This window comes from Cydia strobilella, chromosome 4 (genome assembly GCF_947568885.1).
Source record: "Cydia strobilella chromosome 4, ilCydStro3.1, whole genome shotgun sequence".
Lineage (NCBI taxonomy): Eukaryota > Metazoa > Arthropoda > Insecta > Lepidoptera > Tortricidae > Cydia > Cydia strobilella.
In genome coordinates this window covers 12,129,947-12,150,190 of record NC_086044.1, presented here as the reverse complement: position 1 = coordinate 12,150,190, position 20,244 = coordinate 12,129,947, and the positions used below count along the sequence as shown (strand labels likewise).

At 37.4% G+C, this 20,244-nt stretch overlaps 3 protein-coding genes across 3 annotated transcripts in view; all 3 read left to right on the top strand.

Moving 5' to 3' along the window:
• Positions 1 to 14,864, top strand: part of LOC134740623 (serine-protein kinase ATM-like) — a 38,411-nt gene extending 23,547 nt beyond the window's left edge. Inside the window, exons 18-35 of the mRNA XM_063673159.1 lie at positions 1,198 to 1,408; positions 2,690 to 2,984; positions 3,535 to 4,005; positions 4,561 to 4,759; positions 5,222 to 5,387; positions 6,066 to 6,178; positions 6,602 to 6,709; positions 7,233 to 7,462; positions 8,134 to 8,370; positions 8,927 to 9,085; positions 9,363 to 9,469; positions 9,731 to 9,847; positions 10,513 to 10,629; positions 11,231 to 11,415; positions 11,576 to 11,682; positions 11,899 to 12,013; positions 13,077 to 13,210; positions 14,199 to 14,864. Of these exons, the coding sequence (XP_063529229.1) occupies positions 1,198 to 1,408; positions 2,690 to 2,984; positions 3,535 to 4,005; positions 4,561 to 4,759; positions 5,222 to 5,387; positions 6,066 to 6,178; positions 6,602 to 6,709; positions 7,233 to 7,462; positions 8,134 to 8,370; positions 8,927 to 9,085; positions 9,363 to 9,469; positions 9,731 to 9,847; positions 10,513 to 10,629; positions 11,231 to 11,415; positions 11,576 to 11,682; positions 11,899 to 12,013; positions 13,077 to 13,210; positions 14,199 to 14,392 (3,265 nt within the window). The 3' untranslated portion in view covers positions 14,393 to 14,864. The remainder of the gene's footprint in view (positions 1 to 1,197; positions 1,409 to 2,689; positions 2,985 to 3,534; positions 4,006 to 4,560; positions 4,760 to 5,221; positions 5,388 to 6,065; positions 6,179 to 6,601; positions 6,710 to 7,232; positions 7,463 to 8,133; positions 8,371 to 8,926; positions 9,086 to 9,362; positions 9,470 to 9,730; positions 9,848 to 10,512; positions 10,630 to 11,230; positions 11,416 to 11,575; positions 11,683 to 11,898; positions 12,014 to 13,076; positions 13,211 to 14,198) is intronic.
• Positions 14,865 to 15,839: 975 nt separating this feature from the next.
• LOC134741092 (B9 domain-containing protein 2) lies at positions 15,840 to 16,986 on the top strand. The gene is made up of 4 exons (XM_063673861.1): positions 15,840 to 16,043; positions 16,116 to 16,241; positions 16,374 to 16,599; positions 16,750 to 16,986. Exons 1-4 carry the CDS (start codon positions 15,953 to 15,955, stop codon positions 16,841 to 16,843), a joined length of 537 nt encoding a protein of 178 aa, XP_063529931.1. The 5' UTR covers positions 15,840 to 15,952; the 3' UTR covers positions 16,844 to 16,986.
• A 1,018-nt stretch (positions 16,987 to 18,004) lies between these two features.
• Positions 18,005 to 19,642, top strand: LOC134741080 (tectonic-1-like). The gene is made up of 2 exons (XM_063673844.1): positions 18,005 to 18,044; positions 18,579 to 19,642. Exon 2 carries the CDS (start codon positions 18,717 to 18,719, stop codon positions 19,620 to 19,622), a length of 906 nt encoding a protein of 301 aa, XP_063529914.1. The 5' UTR covers positions 18,005 to 18,044; positions 18,579 to 18,716; the 3' UTR covers positions 19,623 to 19,642.
• The last annotated feature ends 602 nt before the right edge of the window (positions 19,643 to 20,244 follow it).

Here is a 20,244-nt window from a genome sequence, read left to right as displayed (position 1 = left end):
CCCCAGGTGTCCGATATGTGTCGAAGAGTTGCGTATACCTTGCGATCACTGTATAGGTTTAAACATTTTCTACCGATCTCTACCAAAACTCTCCTTATTCAAGCTCTGGTGTTACCTGTCATTGATTATTGTGATGTGTGCTGCACTAATGTGACGCAAGGATAACTGGACAAGCTCGACCGAGTATTGAACAACTGTATTAGGTTCATTTATGGTCTTCGCAAGTATGACCACGTAACCGCCTTTCGCCGACAACTCAACTGGCTTCGCATTCGTGAGCGCAGAAGTCTCAAAATTTTATGCACCCTGTTCTCCATTCTTTTTGACCCAGTGGCGCCAGAATACTTGCGATCTAAATTTAAATTTGTAACTGCTCGACCAGGATGCGAACTTCGCACCGCTCGTAAACTTATTTTAGCTATCCCGCACCACCGCTCTGGTGCTACGACCAATTCATTCACCGTGCAAGCCACCCGTCTCTGGAATGATTTGCCTCTCAGCATACGACAAGCCGAGACTAAGTTGACGTTCAAGCGCAAGCTGCGCAAGTATCTATTTGAAAAGTCTCACGATTAAGTGTCTGCATAGTAAAGTTAGTATTTATATTTATTGATATTTATATATTTATTGTTGTACCTATATATTTATTTATTTATTAAAATAAATAAATATTATAGGACATTCTTACACAGATTGACTAAGTCCCACGGTAAGCCCAAGGAGGCTTGTGTTATGGGTACTCAGACAACGATATACATAATATATAAATACTTAAATACATAGAAAACACCCATGACTCAGGAACAAATATCTGTGCTCATCACACAAATAAATGCCCTTACCGGGATTCGAACCCAGGACCATCGGCTTCACAGGCAGGGTCACTACCCACTAGGCCAGACCGGTCGTCAATTTATTTTATCTACATATTACATTTATATTTGTGTCTATTAAAGCATTTAGTTTTAGTGTTCTTTACATACCCCGCACCAACTATGTTTCTCTGTTTGGCCTAAAGGTTGACTGGTAGAGAATGCCGTGTAGCATTAAGTCCGCCAAAAGGCCGAACAAAAGTCACTGTATATTCTTACTGTGCAATAAAGTTTAAAAAAAAAATAAAAAAAATATATACGCACTTGCAATGCGCAGCTGATTCGCGAATGATGCCCTGGCTTTGATAAAGTTAAATTCTTCCAGCCCTGACCGTACCCCAGTGGACGCACTGAACTACTTGAGGCTCGACTACGACAAGGTGGCCTGGGCAGCCTCCGTGGCCGACCAGAACTTGGTGGCGATATATTACGGCGAGCTTTGGGCCGTCGCCCAGAACGGCGGCGTTCCTCCGCCTTCGCCTGAACGAACTACCAATCTGGACGGTGGTGATAATATTCAGAGGATCTTCAGAAAGGTACGACGAGATATTTGATTAAAACTTTATTATTTATTTATTTAAATCTGAGCTAGCGTAAGTGCGTCTGATATCCGTATATGTACAGTGAGCTGCGAAATTGCATGAATGAATTGCTTGATAAAGTCGCCATGCAGTTTTGCGGCTGATGGTACATTGTGATCATAATGGAAGATAAAAATTATGGTCAAATTTGAACTTTTTTATTATTGGTCAGATTGAATGAAAATTAATATGATTATGATTGATTTGCCTGATACATACGGTTGCAGAACAAATGGTACCTACATCTTGTCAATTATCAGGACAGATAAGGCTCCATCTGTACATAACTTGGGATTACAAATACAAAAAAATACAAAAAATACAAAAATCTTTATTTGTTTTTAACACAAATTGCCATGATTTAGGTGATGGAGCCGCCCGGTAAGCAAAAAATTGCCTGTGTCGGGAGGCACCGCTCTTCCCTAGGTTAAAGCAAACTATTTGTACAAACAAAAAATTTAAAATCTAAAGATTAATTTCTAAAACCAAAACAACAAAAATGACCATTTAACTTACACTAAATTTTAACAAACTTATGATATTGTAACTTAAATAGTTTATAATAATAACTATAAATGCATGAAAAACGTTTGCGCGCGCGCGCGTGTGTGTGTGTGTGTGTGTGTGTGTGTGTGTGTGTGTGTGTGTGTGTGTGTGTGTGTGTGTGTGTGTGTGTGTGTGTGTGTGTGATACTGTTCTGTCCGTTTGCCTATTTTTTTTTTAGTATTCTGATATTAGTAGTTTTTCCGTTTCTTCGTATGATTTTGTTTTTAGCCACGCAGTAAGAAGTGTTTTGCAATCACGGTGTGACTTTGAGTGAATGTCTATTTCTTTATTTATTTTATTATATAAATAGGCAGACTTTGCGTTAAATTGCGACCTTGCAAAGTGCGATCTTGTACGTGAAGTCTTAGCTACATAGATAATACGTCTATTATTTTTGTAGTTAGGGTTATATGGTAATAATTTGTGTGTTTTTAGTGTTGTTTGTAGTATGTATAACTTCCTGACCGAAAGTACATTGCAAGTAGTAGGGATTAAAACCCTCGCGTTATTTTATTGTGAAACTCGCCCTTGGCTCGGTTTACAAAACCGTCATCGGGGTTTCGCTTATCGTTATTAGTCTAATTCTGAATTCTTTACCTTATATCCGTCAATAATCCAATATCAGATCATACAGCATGATCCACAGCTGTTGCAAAAATAACTATTAAATTCCCGTTCCGGCCGTTCCAGTGTTTTGTATCTATCGGTGAAATGGACGCCGTCGACGGCTGCGGCACAGCACATCTGACAAGCGAAGAAGAAAAGCGCAACCACCTCATCAACACGGGCCAATACTCGGACGCTCTACTGTCTCACGACATTGCCTTGTCTGGCAGTCCTTCAAGTCCTTCAACGGACCTGCAGTTAGGCGTTGTGACGTCATTGTACAAGTCTGGCATGCACCATTTGGCCCTGCAGTATATTAAGTCGCTACCTGAGAATGATCATATTAACGATGTCAAGTATGATTGCTTGACCTGTCTTGGTGAGTTCTGGTTTATAATTCGGGGTTTTATTGTACACTGACCTTACACGCACACCTTACCTCACACGGCCTTACTCTCACGAATGCGTCTTATATTATATATCGAAGCATTTAACAACTAAAACCAAGTTTAGTATGATTGTCTGAATTGTTGTAGTTTATAACCAGGATTTTACAGCACAGTAGGTAGGTACACGGATGCCCCTACTCTCACGAATTCGTCGTACTTATTGAAGAATTAACAACATAAACGAAGTTACTTTAAGAGTTCTGGTTTTTGTATACAAAGTTGTAAACGTTAATGCACCACATTCGTCCATAATCACGACGACAGAGTGCGATGCTATTAATATTTATAAACATAAATGTTACATTAATATTCATTTAAACAATTTACATACGTGTATAACCATAAAATGTATGAAGTGGAATTGTTTATTCAATACGTCCAATTTTACTAATGAATATCGATATTATATTATCTTTTATGTTTTAGTTAATGCTGTGCATTACATGATTACAGTAATATAAAATATGATCATGGTTTTAGGAGATTGGAACCATTTCGTTGATACAAAAGATTTGGAAGAGAAGTGCAAGACTTCAATGAAAACTCCTCTATCGCTTATAAAAGCACTACGTTACGCTTGTCTCAAAGATTGCCTAAACATGCAGGCAGAACAGAACTTGGACTCCAAGCTTACTTTATCCCTGGACAGAGCAAAACTGGCTGTTTCCACATGGTGCCAGAACTTCAATATGGAAAACTGTCAGAACGTGTACAGAGTTGTAGCGAATTTGCAACTATTTAGAGATATTGAGGAATACTTTTTAGTCAGAAGCAATAAACTAACGGTAAATAGTTTATTGAGTAACTGGAAGGTCGAGAAACTGCCTTCGTTTCACGATTTTAAGCACCTGGTATCATTGATATCGCAAAGGAGTTTAATACTCGAACATGCTGGCAAAAATTACAATACATTTTTGAAGGATATTGTATCGCTCCAGTTGCAGTACGCCGGTATGTACACACCAGTAAGATCTATTATTTCACAAATTAAACGTATCATCAATCAATCAAATCATTTATTTTCAGGCAGCTAATCATGCTTATTAATCGGTTTCGCTGTCACCAAGCCATACCTATACTTTCGCGATAGTTTTTCCGTCTCCCACCCAGTCTACTTGCACCCAGTTAAAACCTACGTGACGTAGCCTGAAATCGGCCCATGTTCATGCCAGCGGCACTAAGCTGACTGAGCCCACGGATGGTATCGTCAACGGAAGGCCAACGGGCCATGGACGCGCAGTCTGCTTAGACCACATAGGGCGGATTGCACCAACCACATTTGACAGACTGATCAACATCACTCAGCAGAGAACTATGAAAATATCCATACAATAAAATTTAGCGAACGCTTTAACGGTGTCAGACGGTTTGGTCCTAGGTGAACGTTCGTTAACAACCTAATCACTTCGCGCTTACATCAGGCATTCTGATGCAGAATATTGCCCAACACCACTTTGTATACATACTAAATAGGTACCTAATTAATACCATAATATGATGTTACAGAATTGGGACTGTCAAATGGAAGACTTCAGATGGCTCAACGTCTGTTGTCTGTCGCCAAGAGTTTGCAAAATAGTGACGCGGTGTCTTTGGTAGAGAGCCGAGTGTCTTGGGCTAAAGGCCACAGGGAAATCGCGCTTTCTCTTATTCGCATGATGGGAGATCGCACTGATGATGTTGAACTTAATGCTGCGTCGTTAAGGTAGGTATTTTTACTTATACAAGGCGTTGACTCTAATTATACTTTTAAGCATATCTTAATACTATAATTCAGTTAAAACTGGTTTGTTAAATTTGATTAATCATTATTTTTTTATTGTAGTTTTCACTGTTCTTTTATTTTTGTACAATTTGTATAATGTTTGTTTGTTTTGTATAATGTTATAGAGTTATAAATTGTACTCAAATGACAGCTAATACGGAACTGCAAAATAAAAACAATAATATTTTCTTCTGAAAAAAATCGTTAATTTGACATGAAGTATGTAGTTGCTTGTACAGTCATGTCTAAAAATATTGATACGGACAAATTGCCAAAAATTGTATACACTACTTTAATATTATTGGCATTAAGGTCGTGTATATATATTTTTGGCACTTTGTCCGTATCGATAACGATATTCTTGGACGTGGCTGTAAAGTAAGATGCATAATCTACTTTCAGACAATATGGAATGTGGATGGCAGAATCGAAATTTGATAATCCCAGAGACATAATAAACAAATTTCTGAAGAAAAGTCTCGATGTTTTGGCTGGAAGCGACCACAGGCAAACAAGACTAAAAGTTTACCACGACATTGCAAAATTCGCAGACTCAGAATATAAACAGGTACCTAATAAATGTAATATCCTCTGTGTAACCAAATGGTCACACCAGAGGCGCAGAATAGGACAGAGTAGCGTTCTCATCATTCGTCTTGACGGAGGATCGAATTGCCGCCATTACTGTTGTCATTTGTTTGTTGGTTTTTTGCTGTTACGAAAGTAGAATTGTGAAAAGTTGTTTGTAATTTACATTTTAGTTAAAAATATGAGTAAGTAGTGTGTTTCTGTATTTGTTCAAATTTATTTTTAATTGCATTATTTTAATATCTAGTCTACAGATATTTACAGGTAGCACTAGTAGCAATGCAGGTCATTTCCCTACGGCTTCTGAACCCATCTTAGAGTACTTATGATATGTGTGTAGATAACTGTACATGCCTTAAAACACTCGTGTGATTCTATTATGAAACTGCTGACGCTCGTTTCATAAAACTACACTTGTGTTTTAACCCCTCTCATTATGTATCAGTTGCATAAATTCTATTAGTGTAGCCGCGCCTGAAAGCGCAAGCGCTTCGCAAGTTCGCAGCTTATTTTAAGGAACATAATATCAATATTTAATTGCATGTTTGAGAAAAGCAACTTAAAGCTTAAAAGCAACCCCATTTATATTCATTACAGTTTATAGCTTACATACATGATTTGTACTAATACCTATTTTTGCTTAAATATTATTTATCAGGTAGTTTCATATATGAATTCTTCCATTTTTGAACACAAATTGAAATGTATGGAAAATATGAAGGATGCGGCAGACTCCCTGAGAACAACATCAACGCAACAGCAATTGACCAGGTAGGTAGGCACTAGGTATGGTATATGAACCTAAATATTGTTTCACATCATTTCGATTGTTTAATTAAATAAATAAATATCAGGGGGTTGATCTGTGTAAGACACAGATCAACCTAGCCCCAAACTAAGCTAAGCTTGTACTATGGCTGCTAAGCGACGATATACATACTTATATGTATAGATAAATACACTTACTTATATATGTAAAACACCCATGACTCAGGAACAAATATTTGTGTGCATCACACAAATAAATGCCCTTACCGGGATTCGAACCCAGGACCATCGGCTTTACAGGCAGGGTCACTGCCCACTAGGCCAGACCGGTCGTCAGAAATTAATAATTATTTTTAATAAATTGAAATTAATTAAAAGAATATCCTCGGCAAATCGGTTAATTGAAAGTTATATTTGTATGATAAGGGATGAAAAGAAATATCTGGCGACTACGAGAGGATTGAGTAACTTGGACGAGGCAGATATTGCAAATACAAAGGCTGAGAAGCAACGATACTTGCAGCTAGCTATGAGGTGAGTAATTAAGAGCTGATATTTTAGTGCATCATCATTTTAATGTTTAGGTACTCGGACTTTTAGTGAACATGCGTCCGCCAATTTAAATATTATAAGTTGAAGGCTCGCGAGTTATATTTTATTTCCCAATATGTTTAACTTAGAATGGACCTCATTGATTTATTGAACGATTTCTTAGGTCTTTTTTAGGGTTCCGTACCCAAAGGGTAAAAATGGGACCCTATTACTAAGACTTCACTGTCCGTCTGTCTGTCACCAGGGTGTATCTCATGAACCGTTATAGTATGAATTTTCACAGATGATGTATTTCTGTTGCCGCTATAACAACAAATATTAAAAACAGGATAAAGTATATATTTAAGTGGGGCTCCCATACAACAAACGTTATTTTTTTAACTTACGTTTAAAGAGTGGCTCGATTAAACTGTAGAACAAACGAAACAACAATATGTTAATGAAGTCAAAACTCTTCAGCACAAAACATATCGCTTTGTGACCTTATTTTTTACCATTATCACAGGTACTATCTGCTATCCCTAAAGCACAGCGAAGAGAACAATCTATCAGTGTTCCGCGTAATCTCCCTATGGCTGGCCGACCCAGGTTTAGAGTTGGACTCGGACGGCGACAGTTTTGAGGTGCTGTTACGCGCGCTGCCTTCACGCAAGTTTCTAGCAGCACTTCCACAGTTGGCACCACGGCTGGCACAGGAAACCGGGGCGTTTGCTGAAAATTTGGACAATATTTTGAGTAAGATTTAGATTAAATTTAAAAGGGGAAAAATTACTGCCTTGGCTGAGACTTGAACTCACGGCTTCTGGATCGATACTCCAGCGCTCTGCCAACTGTGCTACCAAGACCTCATCTATAGCCAGCTAATCTTTCCACCATATGGGACTAGGCTAGGGGACCCTAGGGACATCTACCGAGTTCCCAATCATATTAGAAATTAACCAGTTACGATGTGCTACCCATACTAAACTATTTTTTATACAACCAGAAACGTCTGCGAACGAGCATCGTCCTCGATTCCCGTGACTTTTAACCCTTTATTAAACAATGTAGATCATCTCCCTATGGCTGTTAGCTAACCCGGGGCTAGAGCTACACGCAGACGGCGACAGCATTGCTCGCTCGAGCAAGTTTCTAGCGTTCCTCAACAAACTCCTAGCGATTCGAAACGCAACCTTCTAACTCGGGAGGTGTAGGTAACATTTCTTTCGACGCGATATCGCGACGTTGGGAGTGTTGGTAGTATAGTATAGTGGGAATGAACATGTAGTTCCTATATATCGTTATATTTATAGTGTCGTTTGTTTCTCGAGATGCGGGGGAGAACAAAGGATCGGAAGAGTGCACTCTCCCCATATTTTTCAACCTTAACAACTGCGGTGAAGACATGCTGATTTTGTTTTTATCAGAACGTTGCGCGAAAGAGCACCCGCACCACACTCTCCCTATCCTCTTCAGTCTCAAGAACTCTGACAAAGACATGCGCATCCTAAACGCAAGTCGGCACGCGGCAGGCGATGCGCCAACGTCGACGCAAGAACCCCCGGAGCCGCGCGTCGGAGCTACTGAGGCATTGATATCGGCGTTAGCGGCTGAAAGCCCGGCTGTAGCTAAAATTATAGCACAGATGGAATGCATGTGCGATGGTTAGTACTACCATAATTTTGCTATCCTACTCAGTTACAATCAAACTCAAACTTTTCATAAAGAGATATTTTAATGCAACCGGACCTTAGTATAGTCAAAGATAGATATAACTCCGTAATAGATGGATACAGTCTAAGGAAAAAACGTGTCTCGAAAATCACGAAAATTTTATTCTCGATCAGATGTCGCTACTACCTTTGGCCTACTCTCGTATAGAGGGCGTTGACGGTTTCGTTTGTTATTTAACAATTTTAACGCATATCAGTGAAAGAACATAGGTCAAAAAAATAAAAATAATTAATGCAAATAAAAAAAACATTTATCCATATTTAAATACATTTTATCGTATTTTTATAAAACTTCATTTTTAGTTTTAAAGTGTGTCGATAGATGGCAGTGAATTTACTGTGGTTACAAAATTTACTATGACAGTACCGCTCTATAATATTATAAATATCCTCTTTGGTATAGTTGTGTGACACCCATGTGGCTACGTCCTCTGCGCTTAACGCACAATCTAGTCCATCCGTTGTTTTGACCTTATATTTATTCCAGCTACAATAAGCTTCGCAAACTACAAAACGAAGGAGAAAGCTCAAAAACAAATAATACCGTCCGCTGAACTGATACACCGACTCGGCCGTCTGGACGCTATACCTGTGCCGATTGATACGATACCCGTGAGGCATGATTGTAACTATTCGTGTCTACCAAGTAAGTCCCTGTGGTGTTCGTTTTATAGAAACTAATCATATTTAAACTTTCTTCTTTCATATTGACTTTAAAATTAAAATACAAAACTGTTAACTCGCTCATGGATCGCGATTCGCGACGTACTTCTGACAGCTTTCAAACTCCTCTGAAGAACTCAATACATTTGTTGTATTTTTTCCAAGAATAGTTTATTCAATACTTATTATCAATTCATATCTTACTGTAAATAAAATAGCATAGGCTGCATGCAATTTAAAATATTTAATTTGTTTTTTAGCTATCGATTCATTCGAGAACAGTTTTGAACTAGTTGGAGGGATAAACTGCCCAAAGAAAATCATCTGTAGAAGTTCAGATGGACGGAGAAGGATCGTTTTAGTAAAGGTATCACACCCTATTTATTTAATCACAAAATTTGTATGTTATGTACAGTAAAGTACAAAACTTGCTTTCACTTTAAAAAAAACTGCATCGAAATCGGTCCATCCGTCGGAGAGCTCGATGCCACAGACAGACAGACAGACATTGGCGTCAAACATATAACACCCCTCTTTTTGCGTGGGGGTTTAAAAATACGCTTAAAGAAATAAAATACTGAAACTGTTGTTACACCAAAAAAATTGGTACATGTCTTATTTTATTCAGGGCGAGGACGATCTTAGGCAGGATGCCGTCATGCAACAAGTGTTCAACATTGTAAATACATTGCTGGAAAGGAACTCCGTGACCAGCCGAAATAAGCTTCTTATACGAACATACAAGGTAAGGTGGGTGGCACGGGGGGTTTTAGAATAAATGGTACCATTTACTTTTTACCGAAAAACTATCAACTATTGGGTTATTTAGACTCAGGATCACGAGTACTATTGAATGAGACGAAGAAAGTGCCCAGTTTTTCATACACATTTTGGGTGTCAGTTTTGTAACGGTCCATACAAAATGTATGTGAAAATGCGTTACAAAACTGTAATTTTTTTGGACATATTTTTTTTCTTTTTAAATCGATAGTCCTCGTGATTCTGAGTAGAAATAACCCAAAAGTTGATGGATTTTCGAAAAAAAGTAAATGGAACTTAAGTGAAAATGCCTAGGTACAAGTGTGAAAATATGGATGTAGACTACTTACCATTCGCCGACCATAAGAGCTATGGGACATATTTTTATAGATATTTATTTTGCATATATTTTTGAGTAACATGTGTTTTGCCGTCTGTTTTTCCAGATGTAGATAAAGTTAGACCTAGATAAGTCTGCAACGATTTTGATAGAACACGCAGTGCAAGTGTTATTTATACGTCATAATTTCATAGAAGTTTGACGTTTAAAATAACACTTGCACTGCGTGTGCTATCAAAATCGTTGCAGTCTCTTCTTGGTCTAACTCTATTTGTTTGCGTAACTAGTAAAACAAATGTTCTCTTTGGAAGGTGGTGCCGATGTCTCGTCAGTCGGGAGTGCTGGAATGGTGCGAAGGTACCCTGCCACTGGGTGCATACTTAGTGGGAACTGGAACCACGGGTGCTCACGCGCGTTATCGGCCGAAGGTAATTAGCGAGTTAATTATTTACATATAGAAGACAATGCTGTTGGGTATGTCCCACTAAAGTTTACTCAGTTTCTCATAACTTTTTCTACTCCAGCAATCTTATTTGTGATGTGTATTATGAAATGACTGCCACTGAGATCGAAATCAACTTCATAAGAAGCGCGGCGCGCGCGCCGGCGCAGAGTTATAAGGATCCTAACTGCAGTGTTCTTAAGGATATTCATACAGTATTATGCAACTGTTGTTTTTTTTTATTCTGACTTCTAGGCAAAGATCTACAAACCAATATTTACTTTTATTTTATTTCTAATTTTAGGTCAATTGTCGTTGTCTTAAAAAAATATTGTGTGCAACGGTACATAATTAGGTCTTAAAATTCTCAGGCCTGCTCAACTTCGTTTAGTTTTGTAACTTTGGCCCTTGAATTTTAAGAACCCTTATTATGTACCTGTTGCGTAAAATACTATAGTAGTACATAAATAGAGCTTTCGTTCTAACTTTGATGTGCCAAACAATAAATCAATGCTAGATAAAGCCTTTTTAACGACTCCTAGTTATGTCCAGTCAAATTTAAAACGATGCCCTGTCGCTTCTTCCAGGATATCTCATGCACTGCTGCTCGTGCCAAATTCACCACTATTCAAAACAGAAGGACGTTGTCAGAGAAGTTGGCAATATTCATGAGCATACTGAAGAATTTCCAACCGGTTTTCCACAACTTTTTTACTGAACAGTATCTAGATCCTGTGACTTGGTATGAACGGCGCCTGGCTTACACCAAAAGGTAACCTGAACTACTTACTTAATTCCATCATTTGGAAACATTGTGTCGAAATGTATGGGTAAGTATGACATATTCATTCACAGTTGTTTTTGTCAAACAAATTCAAAATATGTGCGTTAATTGATTTGATTTGTTTTGATTACGTTTTTCATGATTTCAGTGTTGCTACATCGTCGATGATGGGGTATATCTTAGGTTTGGGCGACAGGCACGTTCAAAATATTCTGATTGACAAGAATACTGCTGAAGTGGTGCACATCGATTTCGGTAAATACTCTTTACATCAACTACTAGTACTACTTTTACCGTAAAATCTCCAAATTCTCAAATATTTTCAGAAATGCTAGAAGAAAATCAGACAAAAACAAAAGAAGACCAAATTCATAGATACACAATTTATGTGTTATCAAACTTTTGGACCGTAGATGTTCTTAAGTTGTTATGGTTCTTATACATGATATTCATTTGAATAAATGTTTTCAGGAATTGCATTCGACCAAGGGAAAGCGCTTCCAACGCCCGAAACGATACCGTTCCGTTTGACGCAGGACATGATCGCTGGGTTTGGATCCAGTGGAGTGGAAGGCATCTTTAGAAAGTGATTATCAATATTTTGTTTTTAATGCCTGCAAAAACTCGTTTAGGGGACTTAGGGCCCAGGTTCTTGATTGTAGATGGGAAGCCACCATCTGGCTTGCATCCGCTCCGCGACCTTGGCGCGGTCCGGCGCACGTTCGATCGTGTGTGGTGGTCCGCCGTGCGGCCGTTAAGGACGCAGCCATAAGTAATTTTGACATTTTTGACCGAACCAAGGTCCGGTGCGGACGGTGCGGTTGTGTATTGGTTACAACCTCAACTCAAACCTATGTTTTATACAAATCACGTATGTACCTATTTGTCAATACCCTATAATGTATTTAATTATTTTTCATTTCTCGTGCTCTGAAAGAGGGTTATTGTAGTTCTAAAAGTGTGCAGAAAGTGATACGTTTCTGCACTATTGAGCATTTTACTTTCCAAGTATGTTTATTTGTAATTTTTTTACGATAAGCAATTTTAAATGGATTTGTTATACAAATTCCATTCTGATATTTAACCCCATTCCATAAATAACGATAATTTAACCTAAATTGTTAATTGAAAGTACCCTCAAGAAACACTATAAAAATTATATTTAGTCATGTTTTAAAAAAACCGGCCAAGTGCGAGTCGGACTCGCGCACGAAGGGTTCCGTACCATTACGGCAAAAAAGTCAAGTTTGTTGTATGGGAGCCCCACTTAAATATGTACATTATTCTGTTTTTAGTATTTGTTGTTATAGCGGCAACATAAATACATCATCTGTGAAAATTTCAACTGTCTAGCTATCACGGTTCATGAGATACAGCCTGGTGACAGACGGACAGACAGACAGACAATCAGGCAGACAGACAGCGGAGTCTTAGTAATAGGGTCCCGTTTTTACCCTTTGGGTACGGAACCCTAAAAGCAAATTCATTTTACTTTCCTCGTATTCGAAATGAATAGTAGTGTTTTACTCGAGTGAAAGGAATCATTTCAGCCTCGGATTAATGGCGCTCTCGCTGCGTTCGAGCGCCAAATTACCTCTGCAGTAATGAGTGCCTTTCATCCCTTGGTTAACAATCTACTATTTTGTCAGGTCCTGTGAAAAAACAATGCAACTGTTGCGCGACAACCATGAAACGTTATTGACAATATTAGAGGTTCTGCTGTGTGATCCGTTGTACGCTTGGACTACGAAGAAGTTGCGATCGACGCAAAAAGATGCTAATGGTGAGTTAACTGCCATTTGTGATTTATTTATGCTTTAAAATGTTCAATTATGTTCCGTTATTTTTTTATTTATCTTGTACGCATTTCAGTCCCGTTTAGTTCAAGGTTCATTAGGTCTAAGATAGGGAATGCTCCCGGTACCACCCGGTATTCGTTTACTATACAAAAGCTGTACTGAAAAGGGGAATTCCCGGTCTCGCCGTACAAACTCAGTACCGGGAGCATTAGGCCAAGGAACACAGTGGGCCCACAGTAGGTACACACAGCTGCAAAAGTGCACACCCACTTTATGAATGAAATTCATTTACAAAGTGGGTATATGCACTTTAGCAGTTCGCTATGAAAAGAATTACCGCGCGATGTAACTCGGTCTGTGTAGCTGTAGACATGCCTCGCTCGAGGCATTTGCACCGCGCGGTGCGTTTACTTCGGTTTGATGATTAGCGTTCTGGGGCCGATTGCATAACAACTTGTAACTAATATTACTAATAACATAGAGTAACTTATACTAGAGCGGTACTGTCATAGTAAATTTTGTAACCCCGGTAAATTCACTGCCATCTGTCGACACACTTTAAAACTAAAAATGAAGATTTATAAAAATACGACAAAATGTATTGAGATATGGATAAATGTTTTTTTTATTTGCATTAATTATTTTTATGATTTTGACCCATCTTTCACTGATATGCGTTAAAATTGTTAAATAACAAACAAAACCGTCAACGCCATCTATACGACAATAGGCCAAAGCTAGTAGCGCCCTCTGAACGAGAATCAAATTTTCTTGATTTTCGAGGCACGTTTTTTCCTTAGACTGTATCCATCTATTACGGAGTTATATCTATCTTTGCTAATAATATTAGCGAGTCTCTTTCTAATCAAAGGAATTGGAAAGATACTTCCGCTAATATTATTAGTTACAAGTTGATATGCAATAGGCCCCAGGTTTTACTTTAAGTTTTTTATTTATTGTTTATAACGTTAGTGGCGCGTCCAACGGGCTCAGTGGCGGACCTGGCAGAGCGGGCTCTACTGGCCGTGGGCAGCAAACTACACGGCACCGAGGACGGCGCGGCCGGCGGCGTGGCGGTGCCCGGGCAGGTCGCGCGGCTCATACGCTCCGCCACCGACCCCGCCAACCTGTGCCGGCTCTTCCACGGCTGGCAGCCTTACTTGTAATTGTTATCGTGACTTACTGAATACAGTGTAACCACGAAGGTGTCCGTTGCAACTTTCTTGCGTAGCGTAGTTAAGACGATTTTAAATCCCTATAAGTAAGTAGCTAAGCTACCGTTCGACTGGCAAACTTACTTGGGATTGTTGTGTTAATTATTATATGATGATGATAATTGTGATACATTATGGTTATGGCATAATTTTTTGTTTCAATATAACCGACCAATGATTAATTTAGATAAGTATTGTTTGATTTTAATTGTGAAATAATTATTAAACCTGCAAATCACTGTCACTGCAAGTTCAACTGCAAGTATGTACATTTTGAACTCATAATTTTGTACTTGTGACGTAATTTAAATTAACCCATCAACCTGTTGCCCCTTTTCGCCTTTCGGTTGACAAAGCCGCCTGTAGATAATTCTTTAATGTTCGTTATTATGATTGATGTTGAATAAATACGGATTTTATTTTACTGCTCATTTTGTGCTCCTCATTGCATGCCTGGCAAAAAAATCCCTAGATTGGCGTAAGTTGGCCCTTTAATCCAGGTGGGTAAGTTTGTTGAAAGAGGCTTGGTTAAGAGGGTATAATATGGAGTGGTAGGTGGAGGGTACAATATGAAAACTAAGCCGTTGAAAAAAAAAAAGGATAAATTATAACATTTAGGAAAATGATATACCTATTTAAAGTTAATAAAATTCGGCGCTTGTATAAATAGTCCGAGTTATTTACCTTTAGTTAACTGCACCGTATGCAATCATAAAACTCCTCCACACTCGCGTTCGCGGCTTCGCGCCGCGTAGTCTTAGCCGGCTTTAGATACATGAATCTATAGTTTGTCAAAGGACTTCTCATTTCAAACATAGTCGGAGAGAATCATACTATCTTTGTCTTACACTAGTACTAGCATCCAAAAGAAAAGGATGAGTATAGTTTTTTTGTTTCTATTTACTGACAATTTGGTTTGACCAACTATAGTATAAAACTGAATTAGGCATGAGTGGTGGGGGAGACTGATAGAACGGGATAGACTTATGTATCTTTCAGTAGGAGTAGCAGAGAAAGCGTTATTATTGTTTGTCCTTGTTACAGTCTCACTTTTTTTAATTCCCCACCATAAATTTGTATGGTTTATGGTGAGCTACAAATTTACTCGACCAATCATAGTATCGCATCGCGTTACTATGATTGGTCGAGAAAGAGATATCGCTTTCTCGTTCTAACTTATGGGTGCGTCGCACAATGACCTTGGTGCGGTACGATGTGAAGTGTGTTATGGCTAAGGTATCTAAACATAGAAGGTAGGATGCTATAGAAGTGGCCTACCCCGTGCGCCCGTGAGGGACAGAACAATTTTAATAAAGTTTTAAAGAGGTTTTAAAAACGAAACGTAACATGCAATGTCACTGTCACTTTGACAGCTGATGAATTTTGGTTAGTTGCCATAGTAACAAAGAATAACAACATTACACTATAGAATATGCTTCAAATGCTTCCCTTACATTTACGCATAAATGCATTCATGCAAAACCAATACCTCCTAGCAACAAAAATAATCCCATGGCTGAATTGCATATATTAGGACAATTGCATGGTGCATCGGAGTTTAAAACAAGATCTTCATTATTCTGCCGATATAGTTTTCAGTCTGGTGAGTAGAGTTACATTATTGCACATCATTGAAAATTGAATAGGCTATTGTTCATACGTACTGATATTTCAGGTCCAAATTGGACGGTTATTTCTGGGTGTTCAGAAGGTCAAACGGTATCGGCAAAACCTGACCACGAAAACAAAGTTGCTTGGACTCAACCGCTCGATATTCATTACATAACAAAGGGTATCCAGGGTAACTATTACTTTGATCAATTATTATACGTATAAGTTATTATTATAGATTCTCTTAGTTAAGTTAAAATGGGTAATTTGGCAAGCTTACTCAGTTTCTGATTTGATAAGCTTATATCTGAAATATTTCTAGGTTGGCCAAAACTAGTCTTGCAAGTAAGTTGTTTGGATTCATTGAATCGCTCCTGGATAGTGGGCTACAGTTGCTGCAGTTTACCAGCAGTCCCAGGGTATCACACCATAAAGGTGCCATGTTGGGCTCCTGCCGCCACCAACCTCTCTGACCGAGTAAAACAATACTTTCTTGGTGGATCTCATCAGCTTTTAGAAACTGATTTAATTAATCTAGGCTTAGATAGGTAAGTTTATTGTTATATTTTGTAGTTTTAGAAGTAGTGTTTTTATTAACACATTCACTGCTAAGAACCCGCTGCGTGGGTTCATTTTATATTGGAAATGGGGTGCTTGGCACTGAAAGTGTTAACCTTCAAAATCATTATATATTTCAGGTATAAATTGCATACAGAGTCAAAAGGTATCATATTTTTACAAATAGACACTATCTTAAGAAATTTATGCCAATTTGGTATAGAGTATAAGTAGAAATGAAGGTTATTACTTACCTCGGGTTTACACTACTCTCCATACTGATACAGTTTAGTGTTATGGATTATATCCAAGAAAGACTACAGCCAGATGAAAAACCACTGATTACTAACATTACTAGCAATAGGAATCTGTTTCGAGATATACTGCAAGAATACTCTAAGAAACCCCATGCACTGTATTACCGTACTCTGAACCAATTACAAGAGTACAAAAACCTAACATCTACCCAAAAAAATTATGATAATGCAACTTTAAATGGTAGCACATTTGAGACAACCACAGATACTTTAACCACTACATTTGAAGACCTGTTTGATGAAAGTTCTTCCATGTCAGATGTTGAAACTACAACTGATTCTTTTTACACCAACACGGACATTGAGAATGTAACTGAGTTTACATTGTTTGAAAAGAAAAATAATACAATGAATAAACCAAACTCTACTCCAAAGAGGAGTTTTGCCAAAGACATGTGTCATTGCAATCTCTTGGTAAGTTTTATAGAATAATATGCAAATTACATACAAATTATAAGTACATACATAAATGTGCAATATAAGAGAAGAAAATGATTTGTTTTCCTTTGCAGTTTAAAGTGTGTGATATTAATTGCTGTTGCGACAGTGATTGTGCCGAGACAGACATTAATTTGTTTGAGAGTTGTGACAAAGGGGCTTTAGATGGAAAACGAAATGATGTATGCTATCCTCAATTCAGTATTAAACCGAAAACAAGTAACATTATTGGTAACTTGTTTTGCATAGCAAAAACAAATTTACCTGAGAAGCGGAATGTTAATAAGGTATTTTTTGTTAAAATATATCACAATTAAGTACATATTACTAATCTAAGAAATGTCTTTCCACACTGATTCATAATTAAATTTCAGTATGATCGAGAATTCGCCACTAAAACTATGGACATGACTTTAAAATGGCAAAAAATTAAAACATCAAAGGATAATATAGAATTTACTAAGGAACTTTATAAATCTGGTGATCCAATATGGCTACTGAAAAATGGTTCGATCGGTTATTTAGGCAAGTTTCATTACCTTCTTAATGCAAGCTAATATTTATCCAAGTACCTTACTGCTTACTGAAAACTTACTGGAATTTGTAGCTATCACAAAAATACTTAACTATTTATTTTCTTACAGATGTATCGACTCCGGAAGTAAACCACTATTGTACAGGTAGAAAAATTATTAAATTCTTAAAGGATGAAAGAATTCAATGTAACGTTAAAATAACGCACTTGGAAATGATACAACTTTATAAAACCATTGAAGAAACTACCATTATCAGTGTAACAGATCGCACTTTGAACACTTCTATCTTGGTACGAAATTAACAACATACTAATCATGTTTTGTTTCTAATTTTTCATGCTATGTTTTTATTTTAATGTTAACGGTAGCATGAGATTAGTGGACTTTATCAAAGAGGCTGGTGGATGTGACTGGGGATCGTAGGGCTGGCAGCTTCCTCGCACAGCGCATTAGTATTGCAATTCAGCGGGGTAATGCTGCCAGCATCTACGGCACCTTACCGAGGGGTGAATTTTTATTTTAGTTAAGGTTTAGGATAGGTAGTATATTTTAGTTACGTTTAGTTTATAAGTTTTGTTACTATATTTTTATTTAATTTGTTCCAATAAATTTTTTAAATTATCATAATCAACATTTCTCTATTCTGTTGACTTTTAAAGTGTGTTTCTGTTGTTACAGAATTGTTCTAATGTTCATTGCACCAATTGGACAGTCATTATTTGCAATGATACATCATGCATAAATTATAACAAGTCTACACACGAGCCATTCTGCACGGATAGTCAATGCACTCTTATTGCACTGAAGATTGACTACATGTTTTACTATCATAATTTAAAAATTGTTAACGCTACAGTCAAATTATACACTCAAAACGTGTCAATGAATGTGCCACTGCTGATTCAAGATATAAGTGTGCGATTTTACCTATCAAATACATCCATTGAACAAGCTGTTCAATTTAGTGGGAATCCTAGTTACATTCCTAATCGTCCAGTCATCGTATCGCACGTTGAAAACAATCACACTGATAACTTTTTCAACAGTAGTTCAAAGCATAACCATTTCGTACTGCCTGTTAATGAAAACGGAAAATGTACCCTATCTAATACAGTAAAAGATGAATTGAAATTCGGTTCAAATAAGAGAACTAAATGCAGATTGTATTTGGAACATAAGTTTTTATCCTACAATTGCACACACGCATGTAGAATGATTCATGCCAGTATTGAAGAATATTTAGGATTAAATTATACATCATTTGTTTCTTCATATGGAAATCCACGTGGACAAGAAGACGCCCAGTGGATTCCACTACAAGTCCAGGCGACTGAAAAAGACGCCATTTTCGGTGAATTTTTCGACGGAAAATCAACTTTAGTATGTCACAATATAGTGACAGCTGTGTCTCTAATGTTTACCTACGCTGACCTAAGTGCGACGAATGATAAAATTGAAAATAAAATTCTTACTGCAACTGTACAGATGACAGAGCGAAATATTACTTTCCAAGTAGAAGATTTCACCACTGTGTTGACTGTGGATGTGACCTTTGTAGACGTCACTAAACCGCCTGTGTACGAGTTTGCTGGAAGCCCAGATTTCAATATTCATTTACCTGCAGATTTTTTCTTCCCATTTCCAAATAAAGCTTTCGTTGATAAATGCAATTCAATACAATTTATGTACATTTGTGGAGTAATGTTTATCGCAATAAAATAACTTGAAATAATAAGTAATAAGTTTTATTTTGTAATAATTTAATTACTTTTGTTACTTCTATCTCTGATAACTTTGCACCCGCCATTCAAGGAATGAACAATCTTGAAGTGCGATGGCCTGAAAATAAAACCCAATTGAGGCTTTTATGATTTCAATTAAACATGAATAATTGTAAGCAGAAGGCCTCCCAATAAGTTGGTAAATAAAAATGAAACAAAGCAAACCCAAGATAACTTCATGGAAATGCAATCAATCAATCATTTTTGCAAGACTGTTGTTTATATTAAATTTGGTATTAGCATCGCTCGTCTCATTAGTTTTTCGTTTATTTCTTATTTCGTATCATTCTGTATTCATCACTCGTTCTTTATTCGTCTTGTTCGTTTTTTATCATTATCTACTTTAGTCGAATCCGTAACTAGTCTTTCTCTTAAACCCCGGCAAGCTCGGTTCTCCATACAAACGTAGTTCCGCTCTCATTTTAAAATGACTAGCTAAATTGCTCTGAAACTTTGTACTTACAATAGGATAAGGTATATGTCTGTAATTAGTTCATGTAGCTTCAGATACCATAGTTAAAAAGATACAGCGAATTTAAGTTTTTCATACAAAACTTGTTTTT